This window comes from Aythya fuligula, chromosome 6 (genome assembly GCF_009819795.1).
Source record: "Aythya fuligula isolate bAytFul2 chromosome 6, bAytFul2.pri, whole genome shotgun sequence".
In the NCBI taxonomy this organism is placed as follows: domain Eukaryota; kingdom Metazoa; phylum Chordata; class Aves; order Anseriformes; family Anatidae; genus Aythya; species Aythya fuligula.
The window spans coordinates 4,197,046-4,222,012 of record NC_045564.1 but is presented as its reverse complement, the minus strand read 5'-3'; the positions used below and the strand labels follow the sequence as shown (position 1 = coordinate 4,222,012).

At 40.4% G+C, this 24,967-nt stretch overlaps 1 protein-coding gene across 1 annotated transcript; it reads left to right on the top strand.

Moving 5' to 3' along the window:
- The first annotated feature begins 3,823 nt into the window (after positions 1-3,823).
- On the top strand, positions 3,824-17,943 carry WDR75 (WD repeat domain 75). The gene is made up of 21 exons (XM_032190546.1): positions 3,824-3,912; positions 3,993-4,122; positions 4,393-4,458; positions 5,100-5,193; positions 5,867-5,991; positions 6,883-6,953; positions 7,460-7,576; positions 8,156-8,244; positions 8,964-9,122; positions 9,456-9,515; positions 9,599-9,714; positions 10,160-10,332; positions 10,818-10,981; positions 12,456-12,639; positions 13,845-13,939; positions 14,331-14,426; positions 14,821-14,990; positions 15,493-15,552; positions 16,132-16,272; positions 16,356-16,447; positions 17,660-17,943. The coding sequence occupies exons 1-21, from the start codon at positions 3,827-3,829 to the stop codon at positions 17,865-17,867; spliced, it is 2,496 nt and encodes an 831-aa protein (XP_032046437.1). The 5' UTR covers positions 3,824-3,826; the 3' UTR covers positions 17,868-17,943.
- The last annotated feature ends 7,024 nt before the right edge of the window (positions 17,944-24,967 follow it).

The window sequence follows — 24,967 nt, the reverse complement described above, 5'->3', positions numbered from 1 at the left end:
ACCTTTGTTGTATTTGGCAGACATTCTTCTGTGGAGCTGTCAGGAGTTTTTGCCTACAGACGTAGTTGCTCAATGGAGGAAGAAAATTTAGCTGAAAAAAATCAGTTGCAGATACTTTAGCTATTTTACTTTGACAGCCTAGATCATTTTGGATGTTTCAAAAGCTACACATCTAGAATATTAACCAACACTGCAAAGTAACCTTTGGTCCTGCTCCTCTGAGCTTCTAGTTACTTAAGAGCACAGATTTCACAAAATGTGGCTAACAATCCATTTTATATGGAAACTGGGTACTTTTCAAAATCTCTGCAGTGCCAGCCAAGTACTTCAGCTCCTCCCACACCACCACGTAAGAGACGCAACATGTCTGACTCCTTTTTGTCCTCCAGGCAGAAGTGGCTGGAAGCACTGCAGGAACAATATACCTTGTCCCTGGGGAAAGGGAGGGCCTCGCATTGCTCAGCTGCAAAGTCTGCTGGCTGACCACAGGGAAGACTTTCACAGCTAGTTTCAGCTTAACATGATTATACTCATACACCAGAGTTTTGTTGGTAGTATTTATCTCAGAGGAGACCTTTAAGGAGGAAAGGGTATGTACCCTTCAGACAAGCAACAGCACCTGTCAGACGCCAAGGTGTGAAGGAAACTACTACGCAAAACACAAGAAGAAAGCAGAGGATACATTTTTCATGAGAAATGGGTGTGAAATGAAATTAAAAAAATAATACTAAAATAATAATAATAAAAAAAGAAAAACAGTTAAGCCTTTCTAGTAGCCATATCAGAAGAGGGGAAGGGACCTGACCCTTATACTATATAAACTGGGGCAGAACAGCCTCAGTTCTGAAGCAGCACCTCACTGATTTCTTCTATCAATCTCTAAGGCCCATCTCATGGTTTTCACTCCCATTGAAGACAGTGATCTCTTTAGATTTTTTTTTTTTTTAAAGAATGAAAGGAAATACTGAAAAAAGTAAGTGCCTTACAGCTGCTTTCTGAATTGCTCCTCAAAAAGTAGCAGAGAAAGTTAATCCTAATGAAGTAATGTAATAAAGCACCATTTTTCCCCTTGCCTTCCAGCTTGTTAGGGTGAGACTTTTCATGAGGGCACTAGAGCTCCAACACGACCACTGTATCTTCTGCCTGCCTCCCCGTCACCGGGCACAGCCCACTGCTGGGCCCTGCTCTCGCTGCTTCCAGCAGGAACGGGATGGGATTCAAAAAAGACCAAGTGGTTATTAGTAGTAAGGAAGTAGCACAAATGGGATGAAAAGAGAACAGTACAGCTTGCAATCTGTTGCTTTGTGGTTAGAAATGCTAAAAGCAGAGGAATACTGTTTACACACGGCAATGCGTGGCTACAGCTGGTTTGTATCAGAGGAAAGGCCGCGAACATTTGTTGGACCATAAGCAGAGAGTTTAAGATTGAGAGTCTTTCTTTCATCCAGATTTTTTTTCTCAATACTGCAGTACTCGCCTTCCCTAGCTGGACAAAGCTTGGCGTCCTTTCCAAGTGGTAAGAAACAAAATCTTCAAAGGCATTTTGGAATAGGAAGCACTAGAGATCCAGCAGCTGCTTAAGGTAAAGAAGCTCACAAGGTCCTCATTATGGTCCTCACTTCCCCCAAGCTGTATCCTTGCTTACCAACAGCCACTATTTAAAGACAAGGAAACCTCAAAGCAAGATCTTTACACAGACTAACATAGTCTCATGTACGTCTGTCTCTTCTTATCCCAGATTCTCTGTACACACGGTTTCAGTTCAGAAAGAAATTAAAGGTGCAAGCTCAGTTTTGCTTCCTTGTTTTGGCACCTGTTTGCCCATCTGAAGCCCTGACTGTTCTCTGCACTTGCACTAGTGCGACTGCAAGATGCACAACGTGCAGCTGTTGCACAGTAGTTTATGGAATGACATACACATGCATGGACCCAGACACATGTACCATCCATAGACTGAAAGCCAGTTCACAACCTAGTTACAAGAGCACAGTGGTACAGGTAATGTAGATGCCATCATCTGTTGAACACGAAGGAAATGGAGCTCGTTAAATGATAGAGTCCTAGCTCAAGCAATTTCACTTTCCTGGTCATCTGGGCTTTAAATATGGTGTTATTATTGCAGTCATTCTTCTAGCACCCTCTAGTGTTCACAACAGCTAAGAACCATTATTATAACATCCCGTCTCATAATCCAAACCCCTAAAAAGAACTGCTTTCCTAACCTGAAAAAGAAAACTACTCATTTAGTCCATTCTAGGAGCTTCCCATAACAACAGCATACATTCCTATTACATATGCAAGTGTAATCTGGCATGTTAGATTTTCTTTCAGTAAAGAAATGAGATCCTAGCATTCACACACCACTAAGAGGGAAACATTCCTAACAAATAAAATAATCCTTGAGGTACTCACTCTTCCTTTCAAGAGTAGTTGCCCTTCAAATAAATATTTCCTGAACTGGAAACTAGCAAGTGAATTCGCTGTCTTTGTTTTAAATATGTTTGCACACGCAAAACAGCAATCCATTATTGAATGGATGAGGCATCACCATCTAAATGACGGAATTTTAAGAGATAAGAAAACCTGCTTATTTTGCTTATTTTTATCTCGCTGAAGATGATTGCAAAGCATAATGGCTATGGTTTCCTACGATGGTTTCCTGTGATTGCAAGGCCTAATAGCTATGGTTTCCTATGATTTTGATTTTCAGCAAAACGGCATCCAAAGCCAGTTTACAAACAGCAGACCAAATTTTTAAGTGTACCTCATGCCAAAGCTCACAGCTTGCTTGGAGCACTCCCCATCAGACAGCCACCTAACCCCTATTCTATTAAGGTGCACAACTGAAGTAAGCCAAGTTTTCCAGAAAGCAAGAAATCTGCTGAATAGTGAGTGGAGTGCAAACTTACTGTTATTTCAAGAGGTTTAGGCCTGAATTGTATTCCTGACTTCATGAATGAGAAAGGTAACCTGGTGTATTACACCCTGCCTTAAAGGGCTCTCATTCTGCTCCCCTGAACTCAGCTCTAAGTCTTTTCCTAAACTCTATTTCACTGTCCTATTAATTTGGGCTATACTTCGTAGTACTTAATTCTGAAAAAGTCACAATTCCTCCTAAATAACCACCAAGCTGAATGCGCCACAACTTTTATCACTTTGGAGAGAAAGAAAGAAAGAAAAGAAAGAAAAGAAAGAGAAGGAAGGAAGGAAGGAAGGAAGGAAGGAAGGAAGGAAGGAAGGAAGAAAATTTCTTTGGCTTTTCACAGACTGACATATAAATTTTATGTGCCACGAGTGTAAATTTAAACAAATCAGAAAACCCACTTCAACCAAGTGAGAAAAAAAAAAATAAAAAAAATAAAAAAAATAAAAATAAAAATAAAAAGCTGCGATTCATTTTGCTCCTTGCTCACTTTAATAACACAAAATAGATACTTCCAACATCTCCTACTCCTTTCGGCAGTACATGTTGGTCATTCCTTGCCATGCTGAAGGATTTCAGCCCAGTCCCACAGCCCCAATTTAGGTCACTTCAGGAGCAAAAGGCGGTTTGGTAGTTACTGTATACAGGTGCCCACCTGTAGGCGCGCTACCAAATACCTCCAAGTACCGCTGTCCAAACAGCAGCGCTACCCTAAATACGTGGCAGTGAATTGCATTGTGTCCCCACGGTAGGCGTGATACCAACATTAAGACAACTTTTATCGCGTGGGAAGGAGGAAAGCAGGCGGCCCCCCTGCGGGCTGCGCCGCTGAGGCGCGGGGCGGGGCGGCCGCCATGTCGGCAGCGGGCGGGGCCGGAATGGGCGGGCGGCAGCGGCCTCAAGATGGTGGCGGCCGCGGGGCTCCGCGTGGTGCGGTGTGGGGGCAGCCCCCTGCATGGCGCCCGGGCCGTCTTCTCCGCCGATGCCAGGTACGGCTCGGGGCTGCGTGTGGTGTTTTTGGGGGGCTGTCCCCGCAGGGGGGTCACGGCTGTCGCTTCTCTCGCCGCAGGTTGCTGCTGTGCACCGCCGGGGACTTCGTGAAGGTGTACAGCGCGGCCACCGAGGAGCTGGTGCGGCTGCTGCGCGGCCACAGCGGGCTGGTGACGGGGGTCGGGCTCAACCCGCACAACTGCCTGCAGGTGGGGCAGGGGGCCGGGGCAGGGCTGGGGAGGGGGTTGGGGGGCCATGGGGATGGGAGGAGTGCTCCGCAGGGCCCTTGTGGGGGGCTGGCTCTGCGGGTGTGCTTGTGGTGCTGCTCCGGGTAAGCCACGCTGTCCCCGGAGATGGGCCGCACCTGGGTGGTGGCTGCTCAAAAAGTTCCCCAGATCGGTCTTACAGCTGTAAGTAGTGGTTTTAGGTAGAACCTGGCTTTTGATGTTTTGCTGTAATAGCTGTTTTTCGCTCCTCAGCTCTACTCGTGCTCTCTTGATGGCAGCATCAAGCTGTGGGACTTCACGGATGGGATTCTCATCAAGGTGCGGTGAGGTACTCAGTGAGTGCGTGGCAGAGTTGTTCTTGGCCCACTGATTGTAAAATGATAGTAACGATTGACACAAACCAGTCTGAGATGCATTCTACTATTAACGCAGCCTGAAAGCTATCTATTCAGCGCAGCAATGAGATGTTGATACATATGTCACTGCAGAAATTCATGATGATAAATAATATTATTAGGGGAAAAAACAGCCGTGTGTTGACATACTGACTACTGCTTGCTGGAGTTCAGCCCAATGTAGTGTTAAGGGAATACGCTGCAGTTTGTGAGGTACCAATAGGAGCTGATAGGATGGTGTGAAAGTATGGGCCACTGTCTGTCCTGTTGTTCCTACTTTCTGCCAAGTTGAGGGGTACTTTCAATAGCTGAGCCTTCTGTTTTGTACTGGGGGTAAGGTGCCTTCCTATTTTTTGCTACATCTGGTGTATGTTAGTGCTGTTTTAATATGGATATTAGTCCTTGATGGAATAGAGTTCTTACTTGTTGTTGAATAGACAACCAATACAGCAAGCTTTCTTCAAAGCACATCTGTTTTCCCGGCTGTAAAAGTTTTGTGTTGCTGCCTCTTGAAAACTCTATGCTCAAGTATAGTAACTGTTGGGTTTTTATTTCTTTCATCAGACTTTCACTGTGGGATACAAACTTCTCGCACTGTATGCACTTGATAGTTGTGAGGACTCGGTGTTTGTTATAATTCCCAAGAGAGGTGAAAGAGGTATGCTTAGTGTCATCATTATGATATTGTTTTTATAAGCTACTGTTAACAGAGCGAATAGTGCACGGCAAGGTGCTTTAATGTATTAATGTTCTCTAAGTCTTATGACAGATGCCTGTGGCTCTGTATTTTGTTTTTTTATTTTCATTCTTTGAGGTCTGTTTTTTACATTTGACTAGGAAAGTGCTCATTTTCATTTCTAAATCACATAGTGCACATATTTGATGATGTAGATGCAGTAATCTTTAAACAGTGTCGACCGTAATATAGTGTACACACAGCATTTGAGGCTACTATTCCACTTTAACTGCTTGTATGGTTACTTTTTACTAGACTTTAGTTTGAAATAAATATTTAATATAGCTTGATCTTATTCCTTCTCTATTTCTACAAACGTCATGTCAGAACAAGATCAAACATTATCTAACTTTGCTTGCTTTCTGCTTATGGTTGCACTGGAATTTTCTATTTAGTCCTCAACATTCAGTGCTGTGTGAATTAGAATATCTTAAACAATATTTTACTGAGAAGCATTATAAAGTTCTCAGACATATTAATACCTTCCAATATTCTTGATTTTTGTTAAGGTGGACTGAGTGCAAATCACTTTTATAATGGACACACATCAAGTTGTTTGCAAAAGTTTTTTGGTAACAGATTTTTCTTTGGTCAGATACATTCCAACTGGTCTCAGTGAAGCTGACAAAAACAGCAGGCCAAGATGTGGAAGCCAAGGAATTTTCTGTGGTTCTGGAAGGTGTGGATGCATCACCAAAGTGTACTGCGTTTGGAAGAGAGGTATATTCACCTTTGGTGGGGAGTGTTGGGTATTGTTTTGTTTCTTTTCCTTTTAAATGACCGATATGCTGTTAAATGACCGATATGCTGCTTTCATACATATACAGCACAGCAGCACTTCAGACTCGTCAAGCAAAACACACTCCTTTTAAAAAAAAATAAATAAATTAAATGGAACCTTGGCTGTAAAGAAATTGTAGGTTACTGACTTCTGGAAGGGCTACCTTGGGAGACAAAAGCTTCAGCAGCACTTGGAGGCAGCCGTGATACTTGTTAAAACAATCTGCTAGAACTGAACTTTTGACATATACTAAATGGACTGGAGAACATAGGAAGTGCCAGGAAACCAGCCTATTGTTAAAATACCGTTTTTCAAGGAGAACGGAGTCTACCCATAATTTCATGAACGTCTTAAAATCCCTTTTTGATATTAAAGGTCTTAACATCCTTAACACGTGTTAACTAAATGTGATTTTAGGAGTAGATATGTAGCTTTGTTTTGCTGAGATCTTATACAGCAGTGTTTGGTTGCTCACAAGGATTGATTCTGTCCTAAGGATTGGTTCTGTCTAAAGAACAGCAAACAGGGAAAAGGAAATGCCTAGTGTACTATGTTTTGGGGTTGTGGGGTCAAATGAACATTTGAAAACAGGGATGAAGACAAAAGTGCTAGAAGTAGTGGCTCAAAGTGTTGTAACAGTCCTTTCTTGCCATCTTAGAAAGTACCATACAGGTACTTTCTAAGCACCAGTAGACAAAACAGATGCTGGTGTTCAATCCGGTGTCATCTCCAATTTCAAGTGCTTTATAGTGAAACATGATTTTTTTTTCTTTCATGTGTAAGTACAGTCTGTATGTCCTAACTGGTTGGTTGTTCTTTTACTGTAACAGGGTGAATATGTGGCATCGGTCAAGAACTTTCATCTCCAAGTTTATTTTTTTAAACGGAAACAGTTAAACAGGTAAGAATGATGAAGATATCAGGTATTGCTTCAGTCTGAATATATTAAAAATGTGTTAACTGGTGATGTGTGCACGCAGTAATCTACATTTCTCATTAACCATTTGGTTTTATGCTAGGTGGGTTGTAGACAGTACACGAGAAGCTTCCTTTAAAAAGGAAGGTGGGCAGTAAGAGTATTCACAGTAGCTCTTGATAGCTCATTTTTTCAGCTCAGGTATGTATTTTTCTAGACGATGCTGGACTGAAACAAGTGACAGGTTGGTCAAGGACCAAGTGGGATAGGGAGGAGTGGAACAAATAAGCTTGATTGAAAGCAAAGATGTAATGAAATAAGTGGAAAGAAAGTTTCACTCTTTTTTACATTGTGTGTGTAAGTTTATAACAACTGGAAGACGGTTGATTTTGCTGTCAGAATTACTTCTGTGTACTTGTGCATCAGCTGAAGTTTTCTTTTTGTTTTCAAAAATGTGCATATAATTAGAGTTCCGTTTTTAACTTCTGAAGGTTTTCTCTAAGAGCAACAAACGCGAAAGGTGGAAATAATCTCTTCACTTGTGTAGCATGCCATCCTAAGGAGGATTGTATTGCAACTGGCCATGCTGATGGAAAGATTCGACTCTGGTATGTTCATTTTGATTCATCTGTGTACCCCATAAACTGGCATGACCATAGAAATTAAGTGAAACCTGAGCAAAGCAGTCTAATTAGTCCTTACGTTGCTCTTTATGACTGCTGAAAATGTTAAAGAATAGCCAGGCTTGTGGGACTGCAATACTCACATTGACTTCAGGATACAGCTTAATTTTAATGTTAAGGTAGAGGGAATATTCCCATTCAGCCACACTCCACTATTCTGTAACGTATTTGAAAAAGGTAATGGGAGAGTAATTGGAGGAACTTTGTGGGCAATAGAGTCCCAGTGAGAGCACATTCGTGGAATTGCATGGTTAAGAAGAGTCAGCTTGCCAAGTTGCTCTGCAGCTCTGGGTTGCTCAGTGTGTGTAAGATGTACAGTGCATGCCAGGAAGGCGTAGCATTCCCCGGGAAAGCTGCTGGCACGTTTCCTTCCCTGTCACCAAAGCATACAAGAAACTGTAGTTCAGAGGTTAGAAAAAAGATACGCTTGATTCGATTCAATATTCCCCTTTGTTTGCTCAGTTGATGACCCTGTGCTTGAAGTACTCTTTTCCTTCTCCATAGGAGGAATTTCTACCACAACAAAGAGTATGTGTTTTCCACCATGCACTGGCATCATGACAGGGTCATGGATCTCTCTTTTTCTATAGAGGGTGAGTACAAGAGTCTTTCAAAGACACAGAGCTGTAGAATGGGGGGAAGAAATCGATGGAAGTTCAAGTTCATCCACTTACTAACAAATAAGTTTGTAGAATTTTAAGTATGTACAGGAAGGATCTGAAATAAGTGGAAGCGGTTGAGCTTTTCTGGTGCTATTTTGGTTGGTGTTCATAATACAAAAATCGACTTGCTGTGGCAGAATGTAAAATCTAGCCCCTCTTCCTACCACTTACACCCTGCTGTCTCCTTTTTCATCAGTAATGCCAATGAGCTCTTGCCAGAGTCTGTCTGAACCTGAAGAAAGTAAGCCAGTCCTGTCTGAGCTCAAACCTAATGATAAAAACCCAGTTCACTTTCAGGTGAATGTATTTCTTGGCATACTTCTTACTGCAAAATACTTATAGAAGGAGAACATCTATATTCTAACACAAATACTGAACTGATACAAAAGGTAATGGGGCTTACGATTCCCAAACCATTGTTTAAATTTTACTCTTGGCACAAGTTCTTGTTACTTCATGTAAGTTTCTCTAATGGTTTAACATGGGATAATAGGAAACATACATGTATATGTCTGTTGCACAGGCTAGGCATGAGGAATAACTGTTTTGTATGTGACAGTATGTGTTTTTCTACTAACACATACATGTGCTGACAATATTTTTTTTTTTTTTAAACAAAACCTCTAACTGCATGTTTATTTCCTGGAAAGGAACCAGCTTGCTGAGTGGAGGAGTTGAAGCTGTTCTGGTTCAGTGGCACAACGGATCAGACTGTAAGAAGGATTTCCTTCCTCGCTTGGGATCTGCTATTGAGTACATCTCTGTTTCGTCTGATGGCACTCTCTATTGCACCTTGCATACAGACAACAGTAAGCCAAGTATTTTAAGTACCACCTAATGCAAAAATGGAATGCAAATCTGTATTAGCTCTACTTCATTCATTTCAAATGAGTTAACTAGGTAATACATAACAGGTTGAACACTGATCTGAAAGAACATACACTTAAAGCAGGTTGTTTTGCTCTTTCATCAGTTCTGCAAATTTGCTGTAGCTTGGCTACATCTTGATTTAGGGATCTCACAGATTAAGTGGAGACATCTTTTCACAATCTGATATGTATACAGTTAAGGGCCTTTCCCTCTGTGAGATGTTAATGCTTGGTGGAAGCCTGTTCTAAGTCTCTATATGCTTTTCCTTTCAGGAATCACAATAATAAACAGCAACCTAAGATTTTCCAAAAGTATTCAAGGGCTAATTAGAGGTAAGTGCAGTGAAGTTTCTTCTCCTTAAGGGGTAGAATATGTAACTTCCAATCTGAAGTCATTTGTCCTCTTTTGTTCCCAGCCAGGGATGTCAAGACTGGTCTAGTGGTTGATCCTAGAACCAAAGCTTTGGTCCTGAATGGAGAGGCTGGCCACTTGCAGTTCTATTGTCTCCAAAGTGACAAACAGCTGTACAGTGTAAGTTGGACAGGCCTGTGCTAAAACTTCTTCAGTCAAGTATATGATACATCAGAATTTCTCAGAAGACAAACAAAGCAAAACCCAGCACCCGTACCCTGCAACTGGATTCCAGCCTGAGATTTTGTCAGCTTTGTCACAGTCTTGTTACCTGTACGCATAGCTAAATGCTGACAGTTGAATAAATCCCTCCAGTGTTGTTACTCTCAAGTTAAATGCCACAAATTTGTAGGTAAAATCCTCATGCAATATCCTCTTCACATGCACACACTTCCTATTATTATGGAATTTGCATGCCATAATTTTGCTTATCCTGATTTTTTTTATGCCAAAGACCAATCAGTTCAAATCAGTGCTTGCAGCACATCCTTTCTCCATTGTCTTCTGACTAATATCTATAAATCTACACTGGAATTCTCATATTTATTCTTGTCTTGTTTTTCAGTTGGATATTGTTCAACAAGAATACATCCAGCAGGCAGGCTTAAACCAAACTGACTTGGTTAAAGTTGCATTTAGTGCCCAAGGCAAGTGGTTAGCAACAGTGGAAGAGAGAGAAGAAGAACCTGACCTTGAGTTACACTTGAAGCTGTGGTTCTTTGATGAAGAAACACAAAGGTAATGATAACTAGAGATGGCCTTCTAGGTGTCCAAGTCTGTATCTTAAGCATGATGCAAATATCTACGCAAATGTTGTCTTGTAAAGGGTTTCTTCAAATGAACTAATAATAGGAAAATTGGATTTAACTGTAGGAAGGGATTAAATGCATGTGACACATCTGAAACAGCCCACAAACATGAAATAAATAGAGAATAAGTAGAGATTAGGAATAGCTGTCCTGAATGTAATTTCTTACTTTCTCCACTCAATTGCTATTTGATTAGTCTTAAGTTACAGAAAACTGACCTTGTTTTTTTCTTTAACAAAACATGCCTCTAGTTCAAATGTGTTTCTTGACTGCTTATTTGAAAAATCACTTTCTGACTACAAGTTTTGTTTCTCTGATTCCCTTTATCCCTGCCCCTTCTAGAATAATTCTAAACTGTAATCTTCCTGAAGTTCAAAATGAAATAAGTGACAAGCTTTTTTTCTTTCCTTCTAGCTTTAAGTTGAATACTCAAATAAGCATGCCCCACGATGACCACATAACAGCCATGTGCTTCCGTGACATGGATGAATTGGAAGATGACTCCCTGATACTGGTAACAGCTGGCAAAGATTGTCTGTTTAAAGTCTGGGTGATACTAGAAGACACTGATCCAGAAGGTAAGCATGGTCAAAGTGTAACATGGTCTTATTTGCCACCTTACAACACACGATATAAATCTGACCCTAACTTCATCTGTTTAGAACCTGGCCCTCTGGTCCCATCCACTTACATATTTCTGCAGGTGCATGGAGTATTACGTTCTCCTGAGCATCCTCCGTCATGAAGTTCTGAAGTTTTGCAGCATTACAGACTGGTATAGAGGTTCCTTAAACAGTAGAGACTTTACCAAATTTGCTGCAGAAGGGAATGGCAGCCTATATTCATTATTTAAAGGGTTGTCATTGTGTAATAATGCTTCCATGCTGGGAAAGCAGACACTTCATTTCTGTGAGTATAGTCTTGACAATTCTGCTCAAGGGAGCAGGATGTGGAACAGAGATAGTGTTTTGGTTGCCATTAGTATAAAACAACAGAAATTTTACCATTCTGGAAATCCACCAGTTGATAGTTCACTTCTTGAACATCTTTCCTTCCTATTAGATGTTTCAGGTTTTTATAGATTTTTTTTTATTGGATCAAACAAGTCCTAGAATGGATATTTAGGATCCACTTCCAAGATACTTAAGTAACCAAATCCTACTCTTCAAAATGTACGCTGGGGTTTGCTTCTTGCAAAATAATGACACACAACAAGAGAGGGGCGTGTATTATTCCATATGCCTTCGAACATCAAATGCGAAAGATCTCTTACTGCTTAATTTTATTTCAGTGTTAGGCAACTGTGATCTTAAGTCAGTGTGGACTGAAGATGAGACCTAATGGTTTTTTTTATTTCCTTTGAGATTGCTTTGCATCTGCTGACTGGTCTCTTTAATGCTGGGGTGGTGTTTTTATTAGTTTTGTGACTATACTGAGTTCTATTCCGTGGCATGCATAAAAGTAAAAAATTAGTGTTGACTTTCCTTACGTATTTCCTCCAGAGGAGGAGAGGAATTATCAGGTAAAAGGATTGAATGTGCTGTATCTTCTGTGCAGCACATATCCATAAAAGCATGTATTAAATTAATAAACTAACTGGTTCGTACATGGAACAACCTTTTGGTGTTTTCTTTGTAGCAAGTCTCTACTGTGCCTCTAGATGGTGCTGTGTTGCTTAAAGAAGTGAACTGGTTCTGGCCTTTTCAAAGGCAGTTCTTATGTAACAGCTGTGAATTGATGATTATAAAGGATTTCTTTCAGTATCTTTTCTCACTTTGTAAATCTATTGCCTGCTTACTTGAGAACATTTAATGTAGTTGGCAAAACAAGCATGATAATCTTGGGATGCAAAATAGAGGGCAAATGAAAAATCTAGATACTAGATGCTTCTTGTACTGGAAAAAGGTAGATTCTGCTTACTTCACAAAAAAGTAAGCCTTCTGAAACTGAGCTCTCATGCTCTTGAGCCTACTTTGCTGCACTAATACTTGAATTTTCCTCTCTTTGTGTATAGACTTAAATTTAATTATCTAATTTGCTTATTCAATGCAGCACAGCAAAGTTTGAGTTGGAGCTGTGACTTTGTAGGCAGCTATCACAACTACCAAGCGACTAACTGCTGTTTCTCAGAAGATGGCTCTTTGCTTGCTGTTAGCTTTGAAGAAACTGTCACTGTATGGGATTCAAGTACGTGGGATCTGAAGTGTACGTTTTGCCATCCACCTGGAAAGATAAGGTATGTTTGGCTTTTGTATCTTCTCTATTTGGCTTTTAATGTCTTACTTGAGTATTCAAAACAGAATCAATTCATAGTACTTCACAATTTTGTATGTGTTCCTAGAAATGCTGAATTTAACAGCAGAATGTCATATTTCATATATGGAAAAGACTAACTGGAACTTCCCCATTAATGTAGAGATGAATCAAAATACTGAAGTATAAATATAAAAAGTTAGTGCTTTATTCTTGTATACATTAATTCAAATAGGAAGTATATTGGTAAGCCATTATGCCATATTTTATAATGCAGATGATGTCAATGTGTATTTTGATTGCTGATAACCTCTGCTGGAAACCTCTATTTGGCTGGCAGACTATCCTAGCGTGTTCTGCTGGGTGCTGCCATGTTAACAGACATACTGAAGAGGTGCAGGTGTCTCTTTGTTGCATGAGGGTGGTGAGGAATGGCTCAGGTCCGCAGTACAGATAAAATTTAGAGGCCCAAAGAATAGGACAACCTCAACATGAAGCTTGATGGACTGCAAATATACAGTAGTTTCTGATCCAGGTGAAGCATCACCTTTTTATGATTGCCTTAAGAAAGCCAGGCAATGGGTGACCTCTCTGGTTCCTTTAGTTAATCTTTGAGCCAGATCTCTCTCTAAACAAATTCTGAGTGGTGCTACAAATGAACTATGTTTCCTTTCAGTTCTAAGATTTTTGTAGCTGCTCCTCCAAGTCATTACTGGCCTAATGTTAGAGGTTCTTATTTTCTCCAGAAAGCATATCAGCAACCTATAAGATTTTTTTTTTTTTTTTACTACTTTACTTGTTCTAGTTCTTAGCTCAGTAGTGGGAATCTTTTTTTTTTTTAAATACTGGAAGCTTTTTTCCAGTCCTGATGTTAACACTAGTAATTACATGTTTGTTACTTATGAGGTTAAAATCACTGCTTAAAATCAGAATGTTGTAGGAACAGTTCCAAATTCTCCGTAATCCTTATGGAGTCATGCATACTTGACATCTTCCAGACCTGTTTTGTGGTTGCATGTGAAAGAAAGCATCCTCTTGCTAGAGGTGAAAGCAAAATACAAACTTATCCTGACCAACTCTCAGAACTAAATCTTAACTGAATGTGTCTGACTTGTTTCTCTATGTAGTATTGATTCACAAGAATGAAATCTGAAGGTCATTAACTTTTTTGACTTTTTGCTTCTGTAGGGACATCTGCTTTGGGAGACTAACATGTTCCAAATACCTTATTGGTGCCACTGATCATGGCTTTCTCTGTTGCTGGAACCTGCTCAGTTGTGCATGTAAGATCAGCTTAAATGTGTACTAGAGTGACTGGTGACATCTAACACAAATTTACTATGATACCTTTAAATAATTCTGGTTTGATCCAGATTTCCACAGAATGTTTTGTAGTGGGTCAGTTTTTAATACTTAATTAAGATAGTATCCTTCTCAGCGTGCATGTTCAATATTTCTACATTAGGTGATAACACAGTAACAGCTCGTATTTCCTGCACTTGTAGAGGAAGTTGATAATTGTGTTTTAATTAATCTGGGAATAAGTGAAGTTGTATGCCTCTTGCAGAGGCCAAGCCTTGAGTCATTTCCATTTGACCTTTTATTTGGCAAAGCACCGGGGTGGAACTGAATGCTGCCTTCTCACACCTGGCTGTTGCTGTGTTTGCTTTTCAGTGGAATGGAGTGCTCACCTCAACGTTGTAATTCTGCAACCTGATCCCCTTTCAGAACACATTGCTGCTGTCTCATGGCTCTCAAAAGAGTCCAGCTGTGAGTACAAAGGCTTCTTTGACAAGTAGTAGTCAGTGGATCTTAAAACTGTGAAAGCATAATTTCTAGAAAAGGTTTTCTTAGAATTCCATAAAAGCCAAACCTGAGTCTGTGTTTGCACCTGTGGAAAACTGTGTCAGAGCTCTGATACGTTTACTCTTCCCAGAGCTACTGTTCTACAGAAAAGTTAATTACTAAGCGTATTCTCTGGATTTGAATACCATAAAGGGTAACTTCTCATATGTATTGAGGATATCCAGTTAAAAGTCCTGCAAACTAGTGCTTAAAGACAATCCAGTCCAGCCCTTACTGGCTGTCATACACAGGGCTTTGACAGCTATCCAGGAAGGTAAGAATTTCATGACTTAAAGGCGAGACTTCTTTTTTTTTGCAGTGTTTGTGTTTAAGCCAAATGAGCCACGGCCGATCTGTATCCAGAGAAACCTTTGTCAAGAAAAAATCCAGTGTGCTGCCTTCGTTCCAAGAGACGTACCTGAAACAGTTGGTTCAGAAAAATACGTTTGGCTAAGAAGATCCCAACTATATCTTCTTACCGATGCACAAGTAAGAAATAACGGTTAGCAGTGGTTCCTTGGATGTGAGGGTGCTCAGCTGTTGTTGAGTATTAGTTTCCTTTCATAATTTCAAAGCAACAAAAGCCATACATGGTTCTTCATTAAAATCTTTCAAATGCTAAAATAGCTTAACATCGATTTTCTTATTTACTGCTCTTTTGCTTCCAATAGTTTCTCTTGCTTCATTCACAGAAAAAACTATGTAGAAGCTGAAGTGTTGCTAGCTATGCAAATGTTTTCATACGATATTCAGATTTTCCCCATATTATTTGTGTGGTTGTTTTGTCTGTTTTCCCTTCTACCTGCAAAGTCTGTACAGAGATATTGGGCTCATTCCTGCTTCCTTTTCTTTCTAAAATAAAGAGAAAGTTGTATTGGTTTCTTCCACTTGACAAACAAATCTTTTGGGGCCAAACTTTTGTGGACTAGGTACTGAAACACAGAAAGCAGTTCTAGATGTCATAACTCTGCTACATCTCTCTTTATTTTAGGAGCTAATGACGTTTAGCACAAAGTCCCCAGAAGAAAGGCTTACGGTGTCAAGCAAACAGGTACCTTTCAAAGTAATTCTGATAGAAATGTGTAGTGGTACTCAAAATTCTGTTGGTGTTCAACTTGACAGATTCTAATTCCCATCTGTCATGAAAACACTTATCACATCCTGACAGGGAGTCACAGGCCCTTATCTGAAGGGGCACTAATCTGTACTTGCTTATATGTTGGCAGAAGTCCTGTTCATAAAACCTTTAAAAGGTGAAGTATTAGTAACATAATACTTCTTTTCTAATTTTCCTGAACAAAATCTGATAATTTTCTAAAAGAATGTAGATTGCATGCATGAAGCAAAACCACCTGATATTTGAGCTAGCTCTCTTCCTTGTTTTGGTTTCTTTAATGCTTGGAGCCTTGGTTTGTGGCCTGAGAGAAATAAGTATCAGGAGCCACGTCATATGGCTCAGCTCAGTTAAATCTGAGCATGGAGTTCTGTCACCTAGATTGATTCTAAATTCTTCTAGCCAAATTTCGGTAATTCAAAATGAGATGGAATTTAGATCTTTGACAATAGAAGTTCTAATTAAAACTGTCTTGTTTCAAATACAAGTTGTAAAAGTTGTGTTTTTTTATTCAAGCTGGCCGTAGAAGAAAGCCTTCCGGTGACCCCATTTAGCTTGCTGTTGGGAAAGCACAGACATCAACAATCACAAGGGGATACAGACCTTACAAAAGTAGTTCGTAATCACCACGAGCAAGATTCCCCTGCTGTTAAAGAGGTAGGAGTAACTACAGTAAGTGAACAAGCAAAATAATGACAGGCAAAAGCGTTCATAATAAAGCTTCTCTGCTTTCTCTTCAGCTCCTGCACACTCCAGCACACGTTTTGCCGTCTGCTTCCTTCCTGTGTCCTATATTTATTAATTCATTGCTCATCTCCAAAGAGAAAAAAAGGTAAGAAAAATGGGAGAACTCATACTAGTTATTGAGATCAGTTGAATTTAAATGCATCTTCAAAAAAGCTATTCTTACACTTCAGATAATTTTCTAACACTCTTTGCCTTTGCTCCTCTTAGGTGATAGAATAGTAGGTTGCTTATAGCCCCATCCAGCCTGGCCTTGAGTACCAAATGCCAAACAGGCATTTGGTGGCCTGTTCTTCTGAGATCAACATTCTTACTGGACTGACAAAGTAAATTTTTTGCCAACAAAATACTGGCAAAAGTCGCATGCATACAAAGAATATATAGAAACTTATGTGTGGTTTAGTACAGAAGAATTTAGGAGTTCAGTGGCCTCTGTAAATATTTGCAGCTGTAGAGCTCATACTTTGACTCTAGTAATTAGTACGCCTGTGCATTTGAAGTGCATACAGCTACAAGGACTGTAGGAGCAGGCCCCTGAAAGGCTGGTAAGTGTGTATCACTGTATAGCCTGATATCCTTACTAATGTTAAATCCTTCTCTTTTCCGTATCAGTAATAATAAACAGTGATGGTACACATCTATAATACATTGACTTGGAGGGATAAATTTCAGTAGATCAGATGACTTATAGGAGACCAGGACTGTTCTGTCACCTAGGACATTCCTAATGACAGAACAGGTATTTGAATTAATAGTATCAAAGTACCATATTTTAGGTGGTGGTTGTTCTATATAATTACTTTAACGTATAGTTTCTATTTCAGCATGAGTTTCTTTTGAATCAAGTGAGAAGGGAGCAGCTGTTTTAAATACCTCTCTATTTAAAAAAAAAAATTCTTCATTGGAATGTGCTATTGCAGCATTTTTTAAGACCCCAAGTGACCTGTTTCTTATCTGAAAGAAGAGTGGCCTTAATTCTCTCATCCACCAGTATGTGCAATGTTTCTAATCTATAGAAGTGTGGAATAACTTCTTCCATAATGCTGAGCTGCATGTTCTGACAGTACATATTATGTTTGGAGAAAATGTGTATTTGGGAATTTTACTTAAAGGAGAAGCCAGCCATGTGAAATAGTTTGTAATGGAGATGGCAAGAAGTACAGTAGTTCTTCTGTAGCCTGAGACTTTAAAAAAAAAAATCCAATATTTGCTTGAAGTTATTTGCATGATAACTGAACTGTACTACCATGTGTGATCAGAACTACCTATTTAACTATTTCCAATCATCTTCCTTTTACAGTGCTGAAGAAGTTGCTGATGAAGTAGAAATGGAAAGTGAAGAAGCAGAAGAGGATTCAGACGAGGAAAAAGATGTTACTGAAATGGAACAAGAAAATACAAAGTCTATGGATTTATTAGGAGAGATAACATGTAAACTGTCCAAAGCTGAGGAAAAAGAGCTACGAAAAGTTAGAAAAATGGACTACAGTTGGATATCAGCTTTCTAAACAGACATCATGCTTTTTTCTTTTGTATTGTAAGCTGAAGCTTTGGATATTAAATACTGTTCCAAAACCCTTTCAACTCTTTTGACCATGAATTTTATCAACATCTATGGCCGTAAGAAGAGAGAACTTGGGGGAGGGATTAAAGTTTTGGAAAAAAATGCCTCTGTTCTTAGCTTTATCACTGATTCTCTGTGAGCTTAGAAGACATCTGACCTGTATCTTTTTGTCATGCAAGTGCATATAAGAGGCTTCTTGTGAAGCTGAATTCATTACTGGACTTGTGATGAGTTTCTGAAGTCACAGCCGAGCCTCTGAAAACTTCCCCAGCAGAGACTGGGCTACTGAGGCCAAAGAACAGCAGCAAAGGGCTTCAGTTCATAAAGTACTTAATTCAAGAGTTCAGGATCTAGTAGGGAAATGGGTTGTGCTGTATACAGGTAAGTAACAAGTCTTCTCCTCAGAAATTCCTTCATTTGACATGGGTGACAGGTGGTTCAGCATGTCTGGTTGTAGAATATAGCTGCCTCCGATTATTTGGTCTTAATGTGTTTTCTGGTATTTGTACAGTACGGAGACTCTCAGGCATAGGGCACTTGAAGTCATTATTTCATAATGAAACCTCTGCATTCCCATTTATCAAGAACACCACAGAACTTTGCAGGGATACACATCTCCTTTCTGCCACCTTACTGTACGCATAACAGCTGTGAGAGGGATGAGCTGAGGGCTAAGCATAGAAACAGTGTCCTGTTGTGTACTATAACGGCAAGCTGGTGGAGGTTGCATTGGTCAGAGAGCTCTGGAGAAACAATATTATGCTAAAACTATTTAAGTTAAAAATACTGGAAACAGGTATGATACTTTATTGGTGAAAAATCATCCTCTTCCCTCCTTTGCTACTGCCTTTAATCCTGCCTTGGAACAAGCTGGAAAACACTTTCCTGTATCATTTCTAATACCATGTAGTGAAAGGCCGGTTTGCTTTTGTTTTGGTTTTTGGAGGGTACAAGTGCCCTTCAACAGAAAAAAGCTATCTCTTCCTCACATACATGGGTTGAAAAGCGTATTTTCCCCTCTTGAATGCAACTGCAGCTGTTTGTTTATCATGCTGACCAACTGCCAGTGCCCTCCCCGTGAAGCAGTTCATAGATTAAAATACAGATCAGAAGCGCTGACAATTCTGGCTGTCAGCTTGTGGTGTACAAACAGGACTGCTCCCTGAGCCTTGGGAAATCCTGCGCCCTGGTGTCCTGAGGCTGTCCTGTGACAGCTGAGGACAGAGGTATTAGCAAGAGTATATGGTCTTAATCTACAGTTGTAACAGAGAAGCTTGTGGAAATGAGAAGCCTTCTGCACCCCTGTCCATGCAGTAAATGAAGCAGTAACCCGCAGCAAACAAACACCCCCTGCACTAGGGATGCTGCATTCATTTCAAAGTACTGGAGATGAAAACACAGCCTCGATGGTAATCACTTGTAAACATACACTGTACTGAAAACAATTAAGTCTACCACTAAATATGAGTACTGGCTGGATCGACATCAAAATTAGTTTAAAATTCATTAGTGTGGAAAAATAGTAGAACTTTATGGTCTGATGGATGACAAAACAGATAAAGGTGGGGAATAAAAAACATACTTTAATAAATACAGCCTTGCATAAAGCATGTTATTGACAATTTCTTGCCTGGAACTTGCACAAAGTGTTTGTATTTCTTGTTAGACTGAGGTGAAAAACATCACTTGTTACAGTTTCAGGCTAAATTGTCTGGGGCTGGCTTCATTAATTGGCAGCAAAGGGCTTCTGCAGTTCCTCATACAACAAAGTCACAGCGTAGCTCTTGAGGCTATTTATTACTTAAGATTGTGAGGGACAACAGACAAAGTATTTTCTTCTGTCATAAATTACATTGAGACTAATATTGCTACAAAGTTTAATGCTAAGGAAATATACTTCAGGCATTTCAGTTTGTTTATAGGCTTTGGGATAGCAGAGAAATGGCACATCTTAAAGTCTATGCTTTTTTTTTTTCAAATTGTTTACCTGAAGGTTCGCTTTTTTTATTTTAATCTTACAAATTTGCAGGGAGAGAAGAGAAACGCAATAATGCTGTTACATACAGCATAGCTAAGGCCAGTTTTCTGTGTTTGTGTTTTTCTCCCTTTTTATACCAGCTGTTTAGATAACCTTCAGGTATACGTACCCACAAAGAAAAATCTCAGCTCCCCCAATATTACGCAATTTTTATTTCTGTCCATTTCACTTACAGATTTACAGGTGACAGTGTTGCTTTTTCAGAACCTTGGACCCAAGGGACATTCCCCTAAATTCAAAGTTTCAGCATGACAAATTAGAAAAATGTGTTCAGATTGTAAGTGACAAATGACAGTTTTGAAAGCTCAGAGGTTTTTAAAAGTACCAAATAAAGAAGATGAGCATGCATTTTTTCCCCTTTTCAAAACGTGCACTATACTAGGAAAGACACGCTTAAAGGTTTTGGTCTTTTTCTTAAATAAAATCAGACTTCAGCCCTGGAGAAAAACAAGTGCAAGCTGAGTAGATAGATCTACTCGCATTGTTGCAAAAATGCTTGCTGCATCAAAGCCTCCAACACAAGTCCAACTTTAAAGGCAAGAAGGAAATCTCACTGCTAGTGCTCATTTTCTTTTCCTAAAGTTATCGTGTTCTTGGGAAAGCAAGGTGCTTTGCTGGAAAGTAACCGGTTATGAACAAGATACAACTCCCATGCAATTCAGTTTTGTGTTAGGGTAATGGAGCAGTGTATGACGAATTGTCATCAAGAAAACACATCGCAATTACCCTTACCTTTCTAACCTTTGTCCTGTGTAAGTTTTAGGGGTTTTTCATGCTTACAGTGCATGTCCTCACTTCGTGCTTCTGGTATATGTTTCTTCTACTCAAGCAGGAAAAACATTTCTGTTAAGAGATTTACTGCATTTAGGAGTTAGACTCTGACCAACCTTTTTGAAAACCTTTTTTGAAAGGTACTGCAATTGCAACGAAGGATTTGGAGGGAGGGCTGGAACTCCGCTCTCTGATTTGTTCCAAATGTTTTGAAACGTTTTATTTTTAAATCAGTTGGTTTCTGCTGGCCCTCTGGGCTTTTTGTTTGGTTTAGTTTTGCTTTTTTAAAGCCTTCTGCTTTTTTTTAAAGCCTTCTGTATCTCAGCGGACAGGAAGGTTCTCCATATTTACCACTGGCCGATTGTACTCGATGCCCTGGGAGGGCAGTTCACGACCGGCCACCTTCAGGCTAGTAGAAGGAGCTAAAAAGTGGTTACAGTATTTTTTAAGTTTTTCAAGAACAGGAGAAAAAAAAATACAAACTGCAATTTTTGTGAGGGTGTTCTAGGATCACCCAGATCTTTGTCTTTTGGATGTTTTTCTGCCTAACCCTCTCTGTTGCTTGATCACGGCAGCTGCCTCCATCTGCCAGCTCCCAGTATGTGCCCAGCCTGCTCGAGCACGTGGCAACAGCCAGAAGTAGAAGCAGCAGAGAATAACAGCAGCACCACCTGAAACATAACTCACAGGGACTGCAATGCGTCTTCCAGTCCCCCCTCCTGCCCTGAAGCAGAATAACTGAGGTATATTCCTATGCCTGGCAGATATTTGTCTTATTTTGTAATCCTCTCATAAAAGTCACTCTGCAACCCATGCAATCTGTTCAATGCTTATCTATTCTGATGACTTCTTTTTTTTTCCCTAATAAAAATAAGGTTTCTTTGCCACAACTCTTCTTTTTTTTTTTTTTCTTCCACATTTGTCGTGAACTTCTCTGGTAATCTGCTCTGTTTCCTTTAAACAAACACAAACTCAGCTCTTCAACCTTTCATTTTTGTTTTCATCTATGCTCTTAGAAGAGTCGGAATGATCCTCTGGAAGGTCTTCGGGGTAATGTTTACAGGTCAAATATTGTTCTGACTAATTTACTTTAAATTCAAGGGTGATTTTTGTCAGGGTCACCTAATACTGACAAATGGATCTGGACAGTCCTAAAAGCTGCTCTTTCTTTATTCTGGCTTGTAGTTACTGTTGATCGCCTTTAGTATCTGCCACAGTTGTTTATAGGAAGCAGTTTATACCTCAGCTAACACTGGTTTTACACAGCAAATACTGGTGGCTTGAGCCAGATCCCGAATCTCAGCAGGGCACCACACTCTGTGCATACACCAGGTCGGATCGAACAGGCCTGGCATCAGTTTTGGCCTCTGCACAGCACTTCTTTGGGGAGTTAAGTAGCAGATTATGTAAACTGGAATTTCGCCAGGACAGCAAGGTCACTCACCTCTCGGGTTGCAAAAGCCATTTAAATAATACTCTGAACAGCTCGGGACTTAAACAACTTCATTAACTTAGCACATGAAGGAGAGAACTTGCTATGACAGCGTCGTGACCACATGAAATCATCACAGAGATGGCAGAAATTGTGATGAAACCTGTGTTACTGTAAAGCAAGTCAGCCTGAAATCCTGACTCTTCAGAAGTCATCGAAAAGCACCCTTGGGCTTTGTACTCCATGGGCACAAAAACATATAACCCACAGCAAATACTGAATCTTAAAATGCAGCAATCAACTGTGTTCCTAGTGGATGCTTGGTTTTAAAGTGGATGTAGTCCAAGCTACTTATGTTAAGAAAAAGTCCTGTATAGCACACAGAATGAAGCCCTTTAGGTAAATAACAGTGTGGGGGTAAGGAAGAGTTACCACAGAGCTCTGGAAATGTGTGGCTCAGCACTTCTGAAGGTTACAGGGCTCTTAAATGCTTTAAACGCACAAGCAGCTGCCCTGGAAAGAAGCGTTCCCACCTTCTAGCTAACCTCCTCTGCTCATTTCTGCTCCTGAATCCCTGCCAGCCTTGTGCCAGCACAAGATTTCACTGCCCTTGCGGTGAGCTAGGCTGGGGAAAAAAATCTGGCTGGGAACTACCTCCGATAGGACACAAATAAACAGCTGGAGATGGGCACCGAGCTGCAGCCAAGCTGCACTGAGAACAGAGGAGGGCTTTTTGGTTCAGAAGCTCTTTGTATGCATGGGGGATGACGCTTTTATGCTAAACATCCAAAATCCCACTCTTTTCTCACGCAGTCCCAGTACCGGTTAAATAATTAGGAGTTTTTCAACACGTTATTGGAGCCGTGACCTTCATCTTCCGCCGACCCACACGGATGGATCTGTGTTGCTAGGAATGAGCCTTATCTTCCACGAGCGGACACTGCAGCCAGAAACCCAACACATTGCTTCATGAGAGCAGGGAAAAAGAGCAGGTTTCAAGAAAGAAGGTACTGCCCAGATAAGTCAGAATCTGGGGGCTATTTTTCAAAATGACTTTCTTACGCTTACAACTCCCTGATTTAAAAATAGCACAGCCTCCGGATTACCTCAGCCATAAAGCTGGCCTCCAGTTTCTGTTACTGATGCCTCGCCTTGTGTTTGTTTGCAGTGCTGCTTAGTTTATTGTATTTCCAGCTTTGGTACTGTGATCAAAGCTCCAGCTATCTTGGCTCTCTTATGTCCTTTAGTGACCAAAGGAGTTTTCATTTCTCCCCCAAGCCAGCAGAAGAAGCCAGCAAACACACACAGCTCCCAGCGTTAGCTGAGATGCCATCTCTTTCATTTATGGCTACCTACTTCACAAATAGCAACAATCATACCGCTGCAATTTGGCGTTCTTGCAGTTTGTCATTCCAAGGCAAGGTGCAATTTCCCCAAAGCAGAAAGCTTCTGCATGGAAAGGTTTTGTTCAGGTTACGTTCTGGCTGTGGTTAGAGCTTCCCTGCCCCCTCAGCTTCTCTTGCCTTGAGTTCTGGCTCTTCAAAGGAAGAAATATGGGGGACAGGGCAAAAACCTGTCACAATCCTCTTCCTCTTTGAAAATCGTGTATCTGTAAGTTCAGGGGGTTCATTACAATTCCGTTAAATAGGCCTTCCCAGCATGAAAGAAAATTAAAAGACCAGAGCCTTGTCTCAGGAGAAGGATGGGTTTGTCACCTTCTGTTGTCCAAGGGAGCAGCAGCGAATGCTCTGCTGCGATCAAGACAGTAAAGGCAAGCCCCAGATTGCCCAGCGTTGGTCTTTTCTCCTTATTTTTCACATGAACTGACTGCAGGTTGCTCTATTTCTCATCCCACTTCAAAATCATAGAAGGCAAAGTACTACAGGCATAACCAACTACAAAATATGCTGCTAGTACAAAGAGGCTATTTAAGAGCTGAAATAAACACCCCACGTTGAACAGAGCCCTCTTTCGCTTGCCACGGTGGAAAGGAAAGCGGGATTTCTGAGAACTATCACATATGGCAGGAAAGGAAAATTTCCATGGTGCTTCATCAGTCAGTCCGTATGGTGTGTTGTTTCTGGATGGCAAATTCTGCGAGCAGGCTGGGGATATCTTCCTTTTTCTATGGGAAGTCCACTAGCTGATCTCAAGGATTCAGTGGAAAGAAAAACCCGCATCACTTGCAAAATAAAAAACCACTTCTAAGTCAGCTGGTTTAGAAGAAGCCAGAAAACCACCCCAAACACACATCACTGAAAATCACCTGGAAGCAATAAATAAAAGATTTCCATTTAACCAGCAAAGAATGTTCCAAAAACATTTCAACCTTGAATAATGCACTGTAAGGAGAATTTCTTACAAAACAACTGAAGATGGGTTAGGAAATACAAATGCTGGATGGAGGCTTTCTGTGGCCCTTCTCCGCTCTAACTCAAGCCATTTACGTAGGTAAGGCAAAAAATCCAGTAGACCTGGCAGCAATGCTGCAAAGATATCCACACTACACATATGACACAGCCACCCTTGAGACCTTGACGTATACATTGCTGCCAGTTCACATATGAACAGATCAAAAAAAAAGCTGCTTATTTGCAAGAAAATCTCTCTATATTGAAAAGTTCGAGCAGTTGTTCAGACTACATCCAACTGCGTGATGTACAATGCAGAAATCCAACATGACAAAAGACAATCCAAAAGACAAATCCAAAAGACATATTTGACGCAGCTGATGTGCTTATCCCTTTGTCAGTCAAGCACGAACCTGCAGAGACTCACAGCTCACATTGCAAGAGTAGTGTCA

Excerpts from the sequence above, each read along its gene's own strand:
- WDR75 (XM_032190546.1), top strand. The coding sequence starts at position 3,827 with ATGGTGGCGGCCGCGGGGCTCCGCGTGGTGCGGTGTGGGGGCAGCCCC. Across the intron at positions 9,123-9,455 it reads CACCTTGCATACAGACAACA|GAATCACAATAATAAACAGC; the intron begins GTAAGCCAAGTA and ends TTTTCCTTTCAG. Across the intron at positions 13,940-14,330 it reads GAACCTGCTCAGTTGTGCAT|TGGAATGGAGTGCTCACCTC; the intron begins GTAAGATCAGCT and ends TTTGCTTTTCAG.